We start from the raw sequence: 20,435 nt of genomic DNA, 5'->3' as shown, positions 1-20,435 counted from the left end.
CAGCAGCGTTGTGAACCAGGGCCCCGTTTGCACTGAGGAGACAGAGACAATCTTTGCTTTTAAGATTACACCTCAAATATTTTTTTTTTTAATTGAATCATATAGTTACAGTTGAATCAACAGTCCCTGAACCTAGTTCTGTTGGACATCTCTTCCTGTTAAAAGGCAGTTGTTTCTGCCCGATATACCCAAGTAGAACTCCTATAAAATGTCTGTTTTTTCAGGCATTCTCTGTAATGTTGTAGGGTTTACTGCTACATAAATATTTAAAGATTGATTGTTTTGTATCTCTGCAGTCTGTCATGCTGTCTGATCACAGAAGAAGGCTGTACGTCTCTGGCTTCAGTTCTGAGCTCTAATCCCTCCCATTTGAGAGAGCTGGACCTGAGCTACAATCATCCAGGAGACTCAGGAATGAAGCTGCTGTTGGCTGGACTAAAGGATCCCCGCTGGAAACTGGACACACTAAGGTATGAAGAGAATGTCTGAAGAGGAGGAAGAACAAGAAATATCTTCTGTGTCGTTCAATCACTTGCTATTTGATTGATGCAAATGTGACATGAACAATCACACATGCCAGAATATTTTCAGAAACACAAATATTAATCAAATGGGATTATAAAGAAATACTAATCAGGGTGGTGTACAAAAAGAACTTTTCCAGGACCAATATTCATAACTGGATTTTGCTCACCATTAATGACCCTGTTTGGATAGATCTCTGTATGTTTAATGGCATAGTCTTTTTAAAGAAAAATCCTCTCCCTCACTTTCGACTGGATTCAAATTAGATTAATTTCTGTTTAGGGACAGTGCAAGGACTTGAAACGTGGTACTGAAGCCTAAATTGACCAAAATGTTAAAAACAAATCATTGGTAAAGTTGTATTTAAGTGGACTGTGTGACAACCTAACAACCACAGGGAAATTATGTTGTGTTGTGAATTTATTGTAAAAAATAAAAAAAAATCATGTTCCAGCTGTGGCATCCCACTAGATAATAGTGAAGACAGTGTACCCAGCCACAAGATCACCAACCATTCTTTTTCCATGGTACTCTGTCATGACTCTTGGCCTGACAGTTTGTGTATAATGTAAATGACTGGCAAACGGACCCCTACTACATCAACCCTGTTCCTGGCATTAGTCTGCAGGATAAACGGGAGGGAAAAGTTAGAAGTGGAGAGCAGTGGTTCTCCACAAAGAGCCTTCTTCACCTGCAGAAAGGCTGTCTGGTACTGCTCTTTCCACTTTTCCAGATCTGGGGTACCTTTTTGGTTGAGGTAATTCAAGGGGCTGGTCAGCTTTGCAAAGTTCAGTATTGACCAACAGTAGTAACAAGCCACCACTTCACCTCCCTTTTGGTCTTTGGATGCAGGGAGGATGAACCTCCCTGCCTCTCAATTAATACCTCAGATACTATACTCACCTCAGTCAATTGCAGACTTTTTAGGGTTGTATTTGAGCTTTAAGCCTCACCTTGTGGTAAATGGCCCTTATTCACCATGTAACCAAGGGTCCTTGCATCTTGGCAACTAAGTTTTATCTAGATGAAGGGAGCAATACAAGGTGTTTGTCTTCTAGTGAAAACTGTTTAAGCATAGCCACTCTTTGTTATAAATGCTGCTGATTTTGCCCTGGAGCATATTCTCACGTCACAACTAGCCCTATGTGTGTAGTTTTGCTCTAAGAAAATATTTCATTTTTTCCTTAGTTTGGACCTTCTTCACTTTTCATTAATTAGGTCCAACACCCTCAGGATTTGCTGCCAAACAGCAGGTCAAAAGGAGAAATTCTTGCAGAGGAGTGGTGCACTTCCTAAACTGCAAAAAAGAAAAAGTCAATTGCATTTCTTGTGAATTAATTTATGAATTATGACCTTTAAAGTCTTATTGAAATGCTCCACCAACCTTTCACTCTGAGGCTGGTAGATGCTGGTCTAAATAAATCTAATGCCAAGTAATTTGTACTGTTCTTTCAGCGTACAAGACATGAACGAGATGGCCAGTCATTCAGTATCTCTTTAGGGATGCTAACTAGGGAGATTACCTGAAACAGTGCCAGCGTCACAGTCTTTGTAAAACTACTGTGCTGCAGCACTGACTCAAGACATCATGTTGATTAATCTTTTAGGACTAATACAAAGATAACCCTCTCTAGAGAAATGGCCATCATCCAGTCTGTCCTGTGCACATCAGTCACTGTCTGATTCGCCTCAGTCATAAAGCAGGATGGGGCCAGACAATAAAGTCTTTAGAGAGGCTCATCTGTGCTGTGTTTCCTCCATCCAGGACCTGTAACAGTCTGGAATGAGGAAATGGGACAAACACATCTCTACAGAATTTCACTTTGATGAACACTATGAATGTTCATGTGTATGAGAGCCATGTAATGTCCATGTGTGCATGCTGACTGTGCTGCTCTGACCCCCCTCCTCCTTTCAGGGTGGAGCCTGCTGGAGTCCGATGGTTGAGACCAGGTCTGAGGAAGTGTAAGTGTGTTTTTAATGGGATTCATGAAAACAAAGCAGCACACATTCAACCATCTTCATCATGTCAGGAGTCATGATCAAAGTGTCAATCAATGAACAGATGATGGATCAATAACTGCAGCTGGATTGTGTTTGTTCTCTCCATCAGATTCCTGTCAACTCACAATCGACACAAACACAGTGAACACAAAGCTCCAACTGTCTGACAACAACAGGAAGGTGACACATGTGGAGGAGGTTCAGTCATATCCTGATCATCCAGACAGATTTGATTACTGGACTCAACTACTGTGTAGAAATGATGTGACTGGTCACTGTTACTGGGAGGTCGAGTGGAGCGGAAACGTTGAGATATCAGTGAGTTACAGAAGCATCAGAAGAAAAGGAGGAGGTGATGGCTGTCTGTTTGGATTTAATGATCAGTCCTGGAGTCTATATTGCACTGATGATGGTCCTCAATTTGTCAGACACAATAACACAGGAACATCCATCTCCTCCTCCTCCTCCTCCTCCTCTGTCTCTAACAGAGTAGCAGTGTATGTGGACTGTCCTGCTGGCACTCTGTCCTTCTACATAGTCTCCTCTGGCACTCTGATCCACCTCCACACCTTCAACACCACATTCACTCAAACTCTTTATCCTGGATTTAGGTTCTTGTTTCCAGGTTCCTCAGTGTGTCTGTGCTGAGTTGAGTGTAAAGAGTCCTCCTGTTAGAGAAACACTCTGACTGTTAAACAAATAGTTAAGTCTGTACATGTCATCACTAATGACATCATTAATGACATTAATACATTTGACATATGTTTCACGTATTATATACCACCAAGGTATTTTTAGCAGTTTAAATACGAGCAATCAGTTTTGGGCAAAAACCGGAAATCAGTTTTTGGCAGATGATCATTTTTTAGTACAACACCGGTCATTATTACGCATGTAATTTATTATATAAAATGTATAAACTAAATGTCATTGAAACTTATAGAATCTCATCTTTTGTACATAGCACTTTATCAAACTGTTGTCTGCTACAGAGTTACAAGTATTATACTAGTAGTAATATAGCATCCACCATCTCCTGTTGGCATATTTCTGAAAACATCTTAGTGGTGTGGCAGCCATGGAGTGAGCCAGCCCTGCAAACCCTGTGGATGGACGATGCAGTGGACAGTGGGAGGAAGCATGCTAAAGCTCTTTGCAGACCAACCTGTGAGATTCTACAATCACCGACCAGAAAAGACAAACCGCAGGTCTCAGTTGCAGCACCCCATCCATGTCTGATCTTGCTCCAGCAGATTCAACAACACTGCCAGAGACTTCCTGCAATCTATTTGTAATGGAGACCAGGGGTTCCATTACCTGGTTGGTATTGTTAGTGATTAATTGTTGGATTGGGAATTTAAAATGGTGTAATAAAAAAAACCACTTTGGTTCTTATTGATAATTTTATTGAGTTTATTTGACATACGATTAAATTGACAGCTTGTGAAGGTGAAGAGACAGTGGGACTGGCAGTCCTACCTGTGTCAAAGAAGAACCAAAGTTAGAGCTGCTTACAGTTAATTAGTGATGGGTCCAGCAACACTGACGCACCGGCGCATGTATCAAGCTCACCTAGCAATGCCTGTATCGGTGAGTGCGTCGCTTTAAGAAAAAGTCACGTGATCGATCGCTCATTACCAAACTGTGTTTAAAAGGTACCGCATCCGCATCTGTCAACGGAACGAGTCGCCACCAAAAAACCCCCACAAATTGACTCTCGCAAAGATAAATAAAAATACACATCTTTCCATAACAAAATGGAAATGTTTCTGCTGTGTGAGATCATTTTGATCTTTTAACTGCAAATAGTTTGTCTGTCTTTGTTTCAGTGTAATCTAAACAGCAATGTGACTTGCAGTGTAAATTATTTATTTCATTTTGTGCAGGATAAATGTCACATCTGTTCTGCGGAGCTTTCTTACAAACAAAAGCACCTCCTCAGTGTTACAGAGGCATTACAGAGCCAAACATGAAAATGAGGAGACACACTGAGAATTGTTGTGGAAGTTTTTTCCACTTAAATAAAGCCTGCAGATGAGCGGTGAGTGATAGCTAACATTCTTTAATCCAAAGCACACAGAACACATACAAACAAGCTTGTGGAGAGCCTGCATGTCCGCGGGACGGACGGTCAGCAGAGTCTCACTGAGAGTAGCATGGCTCTCAGTTAAATACTTTCTCCATGAACAAAAGGCAGTACACTGTTGTTTCACACCTTAAGGTTTACACTCCCTTGCTACCTCCCAGAGTCCTTGAAGAGACAAAAGACTCTTCCTGTGGAGTGGTCTGCTCCCTCCCCACCCCCCCAAACTTCCCTCTTACAGTATGGGTGTCAGACATGTTAAAATCCAGTGGCACCAAGGCAATATGCAATAAAATAATGTGATTAGTACATCAGTAAAAGAAATTCCTATACAGAATGAACACAGGTCGGCCTATATTGACACTGAACAGCTTTATCAACACTTTTTTTTTATTAATATGTGTTTTATTATTTTGAAATCAAGCATCTAGGAAGACTGTTCTGGACCAGGCAGTCCTGAAGTTTATTATAAAGGACTGCCAACCCCTTAGTATTGTGGAGAGTGTCGGAGAGAAACATTCCACAATCGGGATCCTTTAAGGTACTGGGGGATGAGGAAGACATCTTATCAGAACCTTTTCCACCTGACTTTACAGTTTTTGTGTACCCCAGCTTCATCTGTGCCTTTGAGTTTTCCAAAGCTGGGAAAATGGTGTGAAAAAACCCCCGCAATAGACTGAATGCAAAAACATTGGATAAACTTATTTTTCTGAATAGAAATTTATAATAAACTCTGAATCAATTACATTTAAATGGGTAATATTATATTCACAATACTTTCATTTTAATTTTTACTTTATGTCATTCACAATATATTTCAAAGATGTCTACAATATTTGCAATGTAAAACATAAAATGATTCCATGGAAAGTACAATACCTTACAGTGTATACACATATGACTATGTCATTGAATCAGTGTCTGTTGTGAGTCTCAAGTAAGTTCCCTGCAATGATATTTAAGGTCCAGCAGGTATCCGTATGGAGCAAAACAGCAACACTGTGTCGATACAGTATCGATACAGTTTGGGGAATGTGCTGAAACGCTTCACGAGGCCTCATCTACCCATCACTACAGTTAATCATTTGTCGATAACCTAAATCTATGGGAAATGTGAACTTATAAAGGTTATAAAGGTACTCACCTGTCCGGGTTGCTTCTTGCAGGATGAGGAGCAAAAGAGTGGAAGCGGCTCAATCACCTGTTTAAGAGCTCCTGGAGCAAACCAGTGTGCCAGGTTAGGGAGTATGGTTAAAGAGGGTTTTAATTTATATAGTAATGGGTGTAGCTTATGTTATTGGTTTGGTTATAGTACGTGTTGGAAATATGTATGTTTGTGACGTGTTTTAATGTTATTGTATATCTGTTTGTGTGGAGGGTTATGTTTTCATTTTGATTAGTTAACCCCCATACTTGGGCTATTCCGGATGCTCACCTGAAAAGGTAGAGTATAAAAGGAAGCCATTTTGTTTAGTTGTGGTTAGTGTTTTGTGCTGTTATCATGCTCCTTCTTTGATAAAGTGCCAATCCATGGATGTATTTTACTCCAGTCTCGCGTCATATTATTGAACAGAACCTATGACCTCCGGCCAAACTGTAGCTATTACAGTTGTTTCAGAAACGATCCAGGAACAGGTCACTCAGGTTAATCCTGTGTAAACAATGGTAAATATTAGTGATGGCCAAATGAAGCTTTCTGAAGCATTGAAGCTTGTATTGAAAAACGGTTCATTACTCGAAGCTTTTCAACACAGTCCTCTCTGGTGACATCTGGTGGCCAAAATTATGAAGAGCAGCTTGAATCCACAAAATAAAACCAACTGCTTCATAATGATTGCCCACTCTACAGAGTGGACTTCTGTCTGATAATGGGCTGCTGTTGTGTTGCTTTGAACGCGTATTTTTTGGTGTTAAAAAATGTAGTTTATTTGTTTAATAAATAATTTTGACCAGTAAACCTTCCTTGTTTAAATATGCACCATGGTTTGGTCTTTCTTTGCTTGTGACTTCTTGATGTTGGTAAATACAATAACTGAAAAATACCACGTTACATATAATAACATACATATAATAATGCACATTATGGAGTATGCTTCTGCTGTGAGGTCCTGCCTCCATGTACTTATGCAATTAATCGCTAGACGGGTGTATTTATAAATAATATATTAGGGAAATCTTCCTATACATATTTTTGACCTGGGGGTAGAACTGATTGTGAAATAGAAAGGGAAATGCTCATGAACTTGCAAATTAAAACCATGATGCATTTAAGGTAACCCTTTTTCATTTTTATTTAAGAAGAGAATTTGTTCCACTGTGCGATGGCCGAATCTGTTCCTTTTCGTGGAGGTAATTTCTCCTGCCTTAACCCTCTGGGGTCGACGGACGCGGCGGTGCGTCAAAATGATGTCGGCGATTAAAGATGACGTAGCAGCGAGACGGAGCCTCACTGAGATTCCGTTTCAATTTGTGTTGAAAGTGCAAACTTCAAACTACATACCAGTTTTTAAATTTTGTCGATAGGCCAAGATTAACCCGAGTTATGATTAATTATATTCGGCATACTTTTTCCCGAGCACTGCTGTCACGTTTACTGCAAAACGAACCGATAAACACCGGACTTTCTAAAGACAACGCTCGCATTGTGAGTGAATCCGCACCCACCCACACTCCACCCACACCCCACCCAACAACACGGCATCCCCTTTCCTATTGGTGGAAAAATTAACCACATCAACCAATCAAAAAAGATATGGCAACCCCGCGACATTTGGTTGCTGAGGCTGAGGGGAAGATTGTGGGAGTTACGGCGGCAAGTGACTGACAGCGATATTGATTTTGAGTTGTGAAAATTTGAGAAATTTAGGATATTTAGTGGTTTTGGAGTGTGTAGTTAGTGTCTTCTGTAGTTGTTTATTTGTTGTTGTTTGACGTGTCACGTATCAAAACAATGAGACGGCTACTAAATGTGGATCAGGCACTGAAACTCTTTTTTGAGTTGGAAGAAAATGCGGAGCCAGACTCTGAGCCGGAGAGTGACGAGTGTGACGATGAAGTGGACGATCCACTTTTTGTTCTAGAAGAGGTAAAGAGAGAAGGAGAGGAGGAGCAGCCTCTGACATCTAAACAGAGTGTTAGTAGGAGGTCTGCAGAGAGACAGGGAAGGCGTGACACGCCCACCAGGTCCAGATCTCCACTGCCTCAGGCAGCGGAGCCACATCTCAGCTCTGAGCCCTGGAAGACAGAGGGGGATGCTGACATTACCCCAGAATGTAGCAGGTTTCAGCCACGGAAAACACCAGGAGTCCAGATAGAGACACTTTGCCCCCAAAGCCCCAAAGATCTTTTCATATTGTTTTTTGCTACTGACACAGTCAGTACAATTTGTGCAAACACAAACAAAAATGCTACAAAAAATCAGCATTTAGGCAAAAAATACAAATGGACTGATGTAGAGACAGAACATCTCTATCAGTTTTTTGGCCTCCTGATTTACATGTCACTTGTGTCACTTCCAAGTCTCAGAGATTACTGGAGGCAAAATCATATCTTGTCTGTTCCCCTTCCATCCAAAGTGATGACGAGAGACAGGTTCCGCAGCATATTTTGGAACATCCACCTTAGTGATCCTGAGGAGGATCTAAAAAATGATGCAAAGAAGGGAACACCAGGCCATGACAAGCTTTTTAGAATCAGGCCTCTATATGATGAGATCCTCAGTGCCTGCCAGGCTTATTACCACCCAAGGAGGGAGTTGTCAGTAGATGAAAGGATGGTGGCAACCAAAGCAAAAACTGGGATGACACAATATATGAAAGACAAACCGACTAAATGGGGGATGAAAATGTTTATATTGGCTGAATCAAGAAGTGGCTACACCATCAGCTTTACCATATACACTGGCAAGAATCAAACTGCAAGTGAGCATGGGCTGGCCTATGATGTGGTGATGAATCTTATTCAGCCTTCCTGTCTTGGCACTGGGTACCATATCTACATGGACAATTTTTATACAAGTCCCAGACTGTTCCTGGACCTGACAAGCATGAGATTTGGTGCATGTGGCACCTACAGGGAAAACAGAAAAGGGTGTCCCAAAGACAGGGCAAATCCTCTGAACAGAAAATGCCCAAGGGGATCTGTGAGATGGATCAGAGAGGGCCCACTTGTTTTTGTGAAGTGGATGGACACACGGGAGGTGTCTGTGTGCTCCACCATCCATCCTGCATTTTCAGGGGAGACGGTGAAGAGAAAGGTGAAGGATAGAGATGGACACTGGGCTACGAGAGATTCCCATTCTCACAGACACAGATGCTGCCCAGAAAGCCACTAAAGGCAGACTCAAATGTAAGCGCTGTCTCCAGGAAGACAACAGGAGGAGTGACACACCTTGGAAGTGTCAAGCCTGTGGTGTTCCCCTGTGTCTTGTGGTGGGCAGGAACTGTTTTCTTGAATGGCACAAATGATTTGTATGAAGTCTTTTTGTGACACCTAATCATCTTGTAAATAGATGGACAAAAAACGCCTGAGGCATTGGCAGCATTTTTAGTCAAATAGTTCCATATAAATTTGTTGTTTCAAAAAATTGTACATAGGTTTTTAAAGTTTACTATTTATGTCTTCATTTTAAGTTCTAAAAACCATTCGTTAAACATGTTTGTGGTTTTTACAATAAAAAATATCACTTTTTTCATACTCGGATTTTATGCTTTTGTCTGATTTTATATCAATTGTGCCAATACAGTATGTCAAAATGAAAAAATAACTGTAATTTCAGACACATTAGGTTGTGCTGAAAAAAAAGATACCAAACAAGGCAAAGTAATGGTGAAGGAAAATCCCTTCACATGGCACAGAAGAGTCTGGAGTGCAGAAAAACTGGTAGAGATGCAGTTATGGCTCCACAAACTATAAAGAGAATAAATAAATTGCTGCACATTTTGTAGACTAACATTTCAAGATTATTTTTTTAAAACAAAATATATCTTTTTATAACATTAAATGTTACGAGTCAAATGGAAGTTTTTATAAAGTTATTTAATGATATTTATATTATGAAAAGCAGATTTTTGACATTTTTTCCCGTTTTCAGATAAAATAAACACGCACAAAACAAAAGCAAACAGCCAGAACACAAAGCTGGAAAACCCACCGACCAAAATCAAGTCAAAATACTCCCACACAACAGAACCAAATCTCTCAGTAGAATGATCAGTGGTTCGCTATCTGTCACCATCAAAACACTCCACAAATCCCGCGAATGATTCACTTCGTTCCATTTGAATCAGGTACCGAAGCAGTTACGTGCGTAATGAAGCTTCGGATGTCACTGGTCACGTGACTTTTGCCAAACGAAGCAAGCCTCGACACAGTGCTTCTGAACCAGTGTGTTGTTTTTTTCGACACACGCTCCGAAGCGCCAGCTTCAAGCGGGCCATCACTAGTAAATATTGTTTTTTTCATCTTTACATATTGTGTATTTGAAATATTCTGGTTTATTGTTGTTATTTACTTTATTGCTATCAAATAAATATCCATGTAATATTGTTCATAGTTAGCGTTATGTTCATACATGTTAAAAATGCCTGTAAATCAAATTGAGTTCAGTATCAATAATTGTTTGTTTTAATCAATTTATTAATGACATAAAACCTTTAAACTAATGCAACACATATAACAATGTAACAAACATATTCAAATACAATACAATAAAACTTTATTTGTATAGCACGTTTAAAAGACAGGTTACAACTGTCCATGATATGTGAGTAAATAAATGATATTCTGCCTTTTTTCATCTCATTGACCTTTAGTATAGAATCCAAACAGGAAGGAGGGGGGAGAGTGGGAAAATTAGCAACCTTTTTACGTATAAAATCTCTGATTTGCAAATATCGCAAAAAATGGTTATTAGTCAGACCAAATTTTCTAGATAGCTGTTCAAAGCTAGCAAATGTATCATTAATATACAGATCCTCAATACTGTGAATGCCCCTGTTGTGCCAAATTTTGAAGCCATTGTCCATTAAGGATGGTTGAAAAAGATGGTTATGTATTATTGGAGAGTAAATAGAAATACTCTAAATACCCAGATGTTTTTTAAACTGATTTACAATGCGTAGCGATTGAGTAACAATGATGTTATCTTTAACATTATTAACTAGAGGTGGTAGGGGTGCGCAGAGTAAAGCTGGGAGTGAATACGGCCTGCTTGTGACCCTTTCAATCTGTAGCCATGCAGGGATCTGATCATTCCAATCCTTTAGCCACAGAGAGATGGTACTGAGATTCGCCGCCCAATAATATGTGCGCAGGTTTGGCAGTGAAAGCCCACCTATATTTTTAGGTCTTTCCATAAATTCTTTTCTTATACGAGGCGGTTTATTATTCCATATAAATGAAGTCACCATTCGGTTAAATGACATGAAAAAAGACTGTGGTATGTAAACAGGTAACGCCTGAAATAGGTATAGAAATTTTGGCACAATATTCATCTTTACAGAACTGGCTCTCCCAATGAGAGATAATGGTAAAATAGACCATCTTCTAACATCTTGTTTGCACTGTTCCAACAGAGGAGTGAGGTTACTTTTAAACAGACTATAATAGGATTTGGTGACTTCTACACCCAGATATGTAAAGGACTCGGTAGACAACTTAAACGGCAGATTGGGGTATTCTCCTGCATTATTACTAATGGGGAAGTATTCACTTTTAGTTAAATTCAGTTTGTATCCAGATATGCTTCCAAATTCCTGTAAGACTCTGAGGATTTCAGGGGTAGATATGATTGGATTTGTTACATATAACAACAAATCGTCCGCATACAGTGAGACAGTGTGAGTTGTGCCACCACGCGAGATACCTTGTATACTATTATTGCTTCTAAGAGCTATTGCAAGTGGCTCTATAGCTAAAACAAAAAGCAATGGACTCGCTGGATCCCCCTGCTTGGTCCCCCTGTGAAGAGGAAAAGGTTCTGATGAGATACCGTTAGTATAGACTGAAGCAGTCGGATTGGTGTAAATGAGCTTGATACAATGAATAAAGTTAGGACCAAAACCAAACCTCCAAAGTGTGTGAAAAAGATAATCCCACTCAATCCGATCAAACGCCTTTTCAGCGTCAAGTGATATTACTGCTTCTGGGGATGGAGTATCAGGCTCAGTATAGATGATATTAAACAATCGTCTCAGGTTAAAGTAGGATTGTCTACCCTGGACAAACCCAGTCTGGTCCCCCGAAACAATATGAGGAAGAATTGTCTCAAGTCGGAGTGCCATGGCTTTTGAGAACACTTTGCCATCACAGTTTGTTAAGCTGATTGGTCTATAAGATGAGCAATCTCGGGGGTCCTTATTCTTCTTTAATAAGAGTGTAAAAGACGCCTGCCGAAGCGTAGGTGGAAGAATGTTATTCTCCATTGCTTCTGTGTAAACCAAGAGAAGGAGAGGGGCAAGTTTGTCCATAAATTTCTTATAAAAATCAGTTGGAAACCCATCCGGACCAGGGGCTTTTCCACTCTGAAGGGACATTATTGCATTTTTAATTTCTTCCAGTGTCAGACTTTGTTCCAATTGTTCTTTCGAGTCAGAGTCAATTTCAGGAATATTCAGATTAGAAAAAAAAACATCAAACTTATTTTGAGCTGATGCTGAATTTGAGGAATATAATTTAGCATAAAACTCTCTAAAATGGTTGTTAATAACTTGATGATCCTCAGTTGATGAGCCATCCGATAAGAGAAGTTGTGAAATAACACGGGATGCTGCTTTTTGGCGGAGCTGGCTAGCTAATAATTTGGACGGTTTATCTCCCTCTTCATACAACCGACTACGGGATTTTAAAATAAGCTTCTCTGCTTGGGCAGTAGTTAATAGATCAATTTCAGCTTGTAAGGCCACTCTCCTCTTAATCAAATCAGGGGTCGGGGAACCAGATATGAGTCCATCCAGGGTCTTGATTTCTAAGGATAACTCTTCAATCTTCCTATACTTCTTCTTCCTCATATAAGCAGAATGAGAGATAATCTGTCCCCTGAGATACGCTTTAAGCGTCTCCCAGAGGGTCGAAGCTGAAACGCCATCCGTCCTATTTACCTGTAGAAAAAAATCTATTTGTTCTGCAATGAACTTCACAAAGTCTGAATCAGCCAATAGGAGTGGGTCCAGCTGCCATGACCGCTTTGTCCTCAGAGTCGGAAGAGTTACCTTAATACTAACCGGGGCATGATCAGAAATGATGATTGGATCATATTTACAGTCTGTAATAGCACTCAGTAAGTACGGGTCAACCAGAAAAAAAATCTATCCTAGAAAAAGACTTATGCACATTAGAATAAAACGAATACTCCCTTTTAGTGGGATATCTAAATCTCCAGGGGTCTACAAGTTTATGTGCCTCTACGAATGACTGAATAGTTTGCACAGATTTAGATGGTCTTAGTAAAGAGTGGGAAGAGCGATCCCAAACAGAATCCATTACCAGGTTGTAATCCCCAGACATAACCAAATGATAACTATCCAGATTGGGAATGGAGCTTAGCATCTTCTTATAAAAGTTCTCGTCGTCAAAGTTTGGACCGTAAATGTTGACCAACACTAAGCGAAGTCGAGACAGCTCTCCCACAACCATTACATATCTGCCATTAGGGTCCAAGATAGTATCTGATACGATGAAAGGAATTTTTCTATGGATGAGTATAGCCACTCCTCGGCCTTTACAATTAAATTGTGAATGAAACATTTGGCCCACCCATTCTTTGTGAATTTTAGATTGATCACAATTCCTCAGGTGGGTTTCCTGTAGGAAGGCAACACCAACCCCAAGATGTTGTAAATGAGAAAGGACCCTTTTTCTCTTGATTGCCTGGTTCATACCCTTCACATTCCAACTTATAATTTTTACGTCAGCATTATCTGGGACAAGGTCCAATTTACTCTTCGTCAGAACTATGTAATTTAAATATAGATGTTTGCCCAATTTGCACAATAAGAAAGCACAGTAGGTGCACACGGTAAATACAAAACAAATGCCACACCGAAACAACACATAACACTGTAATGCACCTCTCCAACAGGGTATTAAACAAACTGTAACGCCCTTTCATAATTCGAAAAAGAGAAAAAAAAAGAAAAAAGAAAAAAAAGGGCAATAACATCAGTAACGAAGAAGAGAAGAAAAAAAAAAGGAAAAGAAAAGAAAAAAAAAAGGTTGAACATCCAGGAAGGTGTTCATGAGTGGCATTACGTGTCGTCTGTACTTACACCATCAAATATAAAACGTTCATTGCCACTATGACCAATAATAATAGAACACAATGGGAGTAAAGAAATATTCAAAATATGACAGAGTAACCATGTCTAATGATGCCACCTTCTGTGAGGTGATTTTCAACGTAATTAAGCCAATCGTTACCGTTACCTCAGTCACCAGCCTCTGCAGGGTGCGAGGCGGGGCGCTCGTTGTCAACAGTGATATTATTATTAATGTAGGTCAGCGCCTCTGCAGGGTCGGTAAACCTCACGCGTTTCCCGTTGTGTGTGAACTGCAGAGTAGCTAGCGAGAATTGGGAGGTCTCCATGCTGCTCAGTCTCTTGTCGAACTCATTCAGTCCTTCCTCCACGTCGGTAATTCGTTGGCCGTACCCACTCAGGATTGAATGTAGAGAAGCAATAGATGCCCGATTCTCCTCCCGAAACGAGTCGATAGAGGTTTGTACCGCCGTAACCTCATTCGCTGGCGCATCCATGCTGTTAGCATTAGCATCTGTTTCTGTACTGGCCGAGGAGTTTGAATTGTCGCGCGCCGTGGATTTCCCACCCTGTCGTTTGGGCGGTTTAGGAGGCATTCATCCACTCAGGATAAAAAAAGTCACCTACTAAATGTTCAAACGAAGTTCAGTCGGTTGCGAGGTGCAGAATGAATTAAATTAATATACTAAAGCGGGAGCTGGGGAAGACACGTCTACTCACTACTCATGCTCACGCGCCCAGTCCTCAATCTGGAACTTTTGATCGTTAAATGTCGCCCTTTCTATCTCCCTCGGGAATTCACTGCGGTCATTGCCTGCACTGTTTACATTCCGCCTCACGCGGACTTGGACACTGCCTTATGTGAGCTACATGAGGCTCTCACACATCAACAAACACTTCACCAAGATGCCGCACTCATTGTTATGGGAGATTTTAACAGAGTGAATCTCAAACGGACATTCCACAACCTTCATCAGCACATCAACTGCCCCACTCGGGGCACTAGGACATTAGACCACTGCTACACCCCATTCAAGAACTGTTACAAGGCTCAGCCCCTGCCGGCATTTGGAAAATCGGACCATGCCGCCATCTTCCTCATGCCTGCCAACAAACAAAGGCTAAAGCAGCAACCACCAATCAGGAGGGAGGTCGCTCGCTGGACAGACCAATCAGTGGCCGCGCTGCAGGACGCACTGGATGACGCACTGGATGACGCAGACTGGGACATGTTTCGGCGCAGCTCTGATGACATCAACATGTTTACGGAAGCGGTTGTGGGATTTATCGGGAAACTAGCGGACGACACAGCAGAAAGAACTATCATACGAACATTTCCCAACCAGAAGCCGTGGGTGGATAAAAACATCCACGACGCTCTGAGATCCCGCACCGCTGCCTACAATGAAGGGCTCGTCTCCGGTAATATGGACCTATACAAGGCTGCGTCCTACAACGTGCGCAGCGCGGTCAGAAAGGCAAAGCGGAGCTACGGGGAAAAACTAGAGTCACAGCTACGACAGTGCGGCTCTAGGAGCCTGTGGAAAGGACTGCGGACTATAACGGACTATAAACGACCAGCTTGTTCAATGATGAATGCCGATGCTTCACTGGCTGATGAGCTGAACACGTTTTATGCTCGCTTCGAAGCCGCAGCAATTAAAACAACAAACGGCTGCGCGCGCTCGGAGTGCACCAGTGAAGACAATGCATTCATCATCACAGAGCATGGCGTGAGGAACAACTTCAGGAGGGTGAACACCAGGAAGGCAGCAGGACCAGATGCAATCCCTGGCCGGGTCCTGAGAGCCTGTGCTGACCAGCTAGCACCGGTGTTCACGGAGATCTTCAACCTTTCCTTGGCCCAAGCAGTGGTTCCCACGTGCTTCAAACAGTCCATTATTGTTCCTGTTCCAAAGAAACAACAGCCAGCTTGCCACAATGACTACCGTCCAGTAGCACTGACTTCAATTGTGATGAAGTGTTTTGAAAGACTGATGAGAGATCACATCACTTCTTCACTTCCTGCCACCACCGACTCACTTCAGTTTGCTTACCGGACTAATCGTTCCACAGACGATGCCATATCTCACCTGCTCCACACATCCCTGAGTCACCTGGACACTGGCAGAGGGAATTATGTTAGGATGCTGTTCGTGGACTACAGTTCAGCATTCAACACAATAATTCCCTCTAAGCTTTTCACCAAGTTGACGGATCTAGGACTCAGCTCAGCACTGTGTCAGTGGATCCTCAACTTCCTCACAGACAGACCCCAATCGGTGAGGGTGGGAAAACAAGTCTCCCCCTCCATCTCACTCAGCACTGGAGTGCCTCAGGGCTGTGTTTTAAGCCCCCTGCTGTACTCACTGTACACTTATGACTGTGTAGCCACTTCAGACACCACCTCCATTGTCAAGTTTGCTGACGACACTGTTGTTGTAGCCCTGATCTCCGACAACATCGAGACAGCCTACCTGGAGGAGATTAGGAACCTGGAGAACTGGTGCCAGGAGAATAACCTCCTCCTAAACGTCAGCAAGACTAAGGAGCTGATCGTGGACTTCACTACAAAGCAGGCGAGGAATTACAAACCCCTCATCATCAGTGGCACGCCAGTGGAGAGAGTGGACAGTTTTCGATACCTGGGTGTCCACATCACTCAGGACCTGTCATGGTCCTGTTACATCAACACCATGGTTAAGAAAGCCCGTCAGCGTCTCTTCTTCCTCAGAAGACTTAGAGACTTCCATCTACCACTGAAGGTGCTCAAGAACTTTTACTCCTGCACCATCGAGAGCATCCTGACGGGAAACATCTGCACCTGGTTTGGGAACAGCACCAAGCAGGACAGACAAGATCTGCAAAGAGTGGTGCGCTCGGCCGAACGCATCATTCAATCAGAGCTCCCTGACCTGCTGTCCATCTACACCAAGCGGTGACAAGTCCAAAGCTAGGAAGATTATGATGGACCTCTCCCATCCCAACAATGGACTCTTCTCACTGTTGAGGTCTGGGAAGCGCTTCCGCTCCCTTAAGGCCAAAACAGAGAGAATGAGGAGGAGCTTCTTCCCCCAGGCTATTCACATCACATTAACACACGCACCACCACACATTTCCTATAATTTATAATCTTTATAATCTCTTTCTGCTATTTGCACATTTTTTACTGTAAATTTCTAAGCTAATTTGTAAATTTTGTAGTAACCTGTAAATTGTAAATACTGTAAAACCTTTTTCTGTCATTTAATGGTCGGGCATTGTACAGCTACAAGCATTTCACCCCTATGTCATACTGTGTATGGTTGTGTGTGTGTGACAAATAAAATTTGAATTTGAATTTGAATTTGATTAAAGTGGTGGGTGGGTTCTTTTACATTTTGAGAGAAGCCAATTGAGTCTAATAACAGATTAAATGCCATGTTGAGGCTGTCATTTTTAGCATCTACATGGATGTTAAAATCCCTCACAATAATTATTTTATCTGAGCTGAGCACTAAATCAGATAAAAAGTCTGAGAAATCAGAGAGAAACTCTGTGTAAGGCCCAGGTGGACGATAGATGATAACAAGTAAGACTGGTTTCTGAGTTTTACAGCTGGGGTGGACGAGGCTAAGCATCAGGCTTTCAAATGAATTAAAAGTCTGTCTTGGTCTCTCGTTAATTAATAGACTGGTGTGAAAAATTGCTGCCACACTGCCCCCTCGGCCTGTGCTTCGAGATTTTTTGTAGTTAGAGTGACTTGGGGGTGTTGATTCATTTAGACTAACATAATCATCCTGCTGCAGAGTAAATCGATTTGTTGATCAATTATTAAGTCATGTACTAACAGAGACTTGGAGGAGAGAGACCTAATATTTAATAATCCACATTTCACTGTTTTACTCTTTGGTTCAGATGTGGATACTGTATTGTCCTTTCTTTGTGATTTTTTATGTTTAAGTTTTTTATTGCTGGTTTTTGATTTGTTTTTTTGTGTGTTTGGGAGCTGACACAGTCTCAATGGAGATGGGTTTTTGGGGGGGTAGCAGGAGGAGAGAAGCTGCAGAGAGACATGTAAGACTGCAACTCTGCTTCCTGGTCCCAACTCTGGATAGTCATCCAGAGTATCTGTTCTTCTACTTAAATAAATAATGTGTGTACTTTTATCACCTGTGCTCATAGCATTGCAAGAAAGAAAAAGAAAGTGAAGGAGGAAGGGAGAGCTGAACATCCGAGGGTGTGCCTGTGGACAGCCTGACCACCCGACTGCAAATGATTGCTGTAATAGGTGTGGGCTGCTGGGTATTCCCATGATGCACTGGGTGTTTCTTCTTCACTCACTATGTGTTAATAGACCTCTCTGCATTGAATCATACCTGTTATTAATCTCTTTCTTTCTTCCACAGCATGTCTTTCTCTCACTCCAACAGATCACAGCAGAGGGCCCTGCCCCTCCAGGCCTGGTTCTGCCGGAGGTTTCTTCCTGTTAATTCTTTCAGCACAAAGTTAAACAGCCACAAACCGTCAGTGTGACTTTACATTAGTTACAGAGTGCTCTTATTGTGAAAATCTGTCTGCGGTCAGGTGAAGCCCTGGCTTTCCAGAAAGCAGCTGAACTATAAGGAAGTAAGTGGAGCTTGTTGCTGGTGTGTGAAGAAACTGTAAGTTTGCTTTGTTTCCTCCTTTAACAGTTTGTCTTTAGGAACTTTACTGTTTGTTCATGTTTGATTTCTTCACACAACAAACTGTGTGTGTTTGTATTTCCGGTCTCTCCATTAAAGTCAGTGTGTAATGTTTTTCTGGCTAACATCAGCTGTGTGCAGCTTAGTTCAGCACAAATCTGCCACTTCATAGTTCACGGTAACGGACTCACAGCTGGACCAACGAGGCCGAGTGTGTCCGTCATTCTTGTGTTACGTTCGTGTTTGTGTACTTATATGGGCAGAAATCTGTGCCATCAGAAACTGAATTTGAATAAGTTAAATTTGAATTTGAATTGTAACTTGAATAAATGCTTTTGAAAACTGAATTTGAATTAGTCTAATTTGAAATTGAATTTATGGTTTGAAAATGAATTCATTTGCTTTGAAACTGCATTTTATCCTTTAAAAATTCAGCTCTCGAATAATTTCAGTTTCACTCTCACCATTCAGTTTCAGTTCTACAATTCAATTTCAGTTCCAAAATTCAGTTTTTTGGAACTTACATCCGGTTCCGGTTCAAGCGCAGATTAATAGAACTACATTTTGCCAGCGGACTGAAAGTGTTACTGACGGAATCTACAGCGTCTTCAGCTGAATTAAGACTTCAGAAGTCATTCGTCATGTCGAATGACCAGCGGATAAACTCTCAGGTTGGTAATAAATGTATTACATGTATAAGAACAAGCGTCATGTTAACAAATGATAGTCGTACAGTAACTTTTATGCTTATTGTAGCTGCTAGCTAAAAACGCTAATTTAGCCTAGTTTGCCCTGGATTCAGCTTTGACAAACAAATATGATCGACTGTTTCTAGTAGAAATCCAAAGTTGTCATCTTGTACCCTGTCAGAGCCCTGTATGCTTGCAGAGACCCCTACAGTAGGGAAACATGCAAAACGGTGTCCAAACCTTTGTATTTTAGCTTTATGTCTTACACAGCATCCCAACTCTTTAGCTAACTTAATAACTTTAGCTAAAGTGAATAGTTAGTCTAATTCATTAGTGCAGTATTACTGGATCACCTCCGTTTGAAGTGATATGATATATGACTATCACTGTGTTTAACTATCATAATAATTCTTAGGGTACTGAGTGCATGATTAAGTAGTTGTTGTTTTTTTAAACATACTGCTCCATTGCTATGTTTGACAGGCTGAAGTTGTCGGGTCACCTCCTAAATCGACCATCTTTTACAGGTGTTTTGTGCCAGAAATGGAGTGTCCACTGAAGACTGAAGATACTGAATCTCTATGCCGTGCCATTGATCCCACTTGTGCCTTCATCTAGACAAGAGACATCAACTTAACCACTCTCACATGCTCTGTACCTACATCACCTTCCCTGACAGTCGTAGCTTGGCTCATCTGAGGGTGAAATTATAAGAATGTGTTATTTTGCAAAGTGCTCTCTAGGGTTCCTAAATAAAATATGGCATTGAGGTCATTTCTTTTGAATTAATCCCTTCTTCTGAAATATAAGAACCTCTTCTGGTTTTATTGGCACTTTGGATTTCCTTACTTTCTGTTCCACTCCCAACCCCAAACAGATGCTGACACAGTAACATGGAAGAGGGAAAGAAGTTGGAAAGGACTACTATAAATAAACCTAATGCCTAACAATGAAAAATGTAAAATAAGAACAATAATAATAATAAAGATAAAAGATGAAGTAACAAGTTTTTAGTTTTTTGTTTATTCCAAATGATCATCCAGATGTCTGTGACATGTGATGACAAACACCATAATGGAAGGCCTTTGTCATCACATGCTTAAACTCATATATTTTTGCATTTGCTGAACAGGCAGTCAGACATGCTGTAACTGTGGGGTAGAAAACTGCATGAACACCATACGGCAGGGGTCTCAAACTCCAGTCCTCGAGGGCC

The 20,435-nt window shown here is 41.3% G+C and overlaps 1 protein-coding gene across 1 annotated transcript in view; it reads left to right on the top strand.

The window, feature by feature from the left end:
• The window catches only part of LOC134622685 (NLR family CARD domain-containing protein 3-like), a 39,856-nt gene extending 39,367 nt beyond the window's left edge, over positions 1–489 (top strand). The window contains exon 7 of the mRNA XM_065470166.1: positions 297–489. Within this exon, the coding sequence (XP_065326238.1) occupies positions 297–489 (193 nt within the window). The remainder of the gene's footprint in view (positions 1–296) is intronic.
• The last annotated feature ends 19,946 nt before the right edge of the window (positions 490–20,435 follow it).

The sequence above is a fragment of the Pelmatolapia mariae genome, linkage group LG3_W (assembly GCF_036321145.2).
Source record: "Pelmatolapia mariae isolate MD_Pm_ZW linkage group LG3_W, Pm_UMD_F_2, whole genome shotgun sequence".
NCBI classification, from domain to species: Eukaryota; Metazoa; Chordata; class Actinopteri; order Cichliformes; family Cichlidae; genus Pelmatolapia; species Pelmatolapia mariae.
Note: the sequence above shows the minus strand (reverse complement) of the source record. Positions and strands in the feature narration are given on the sequence as shown.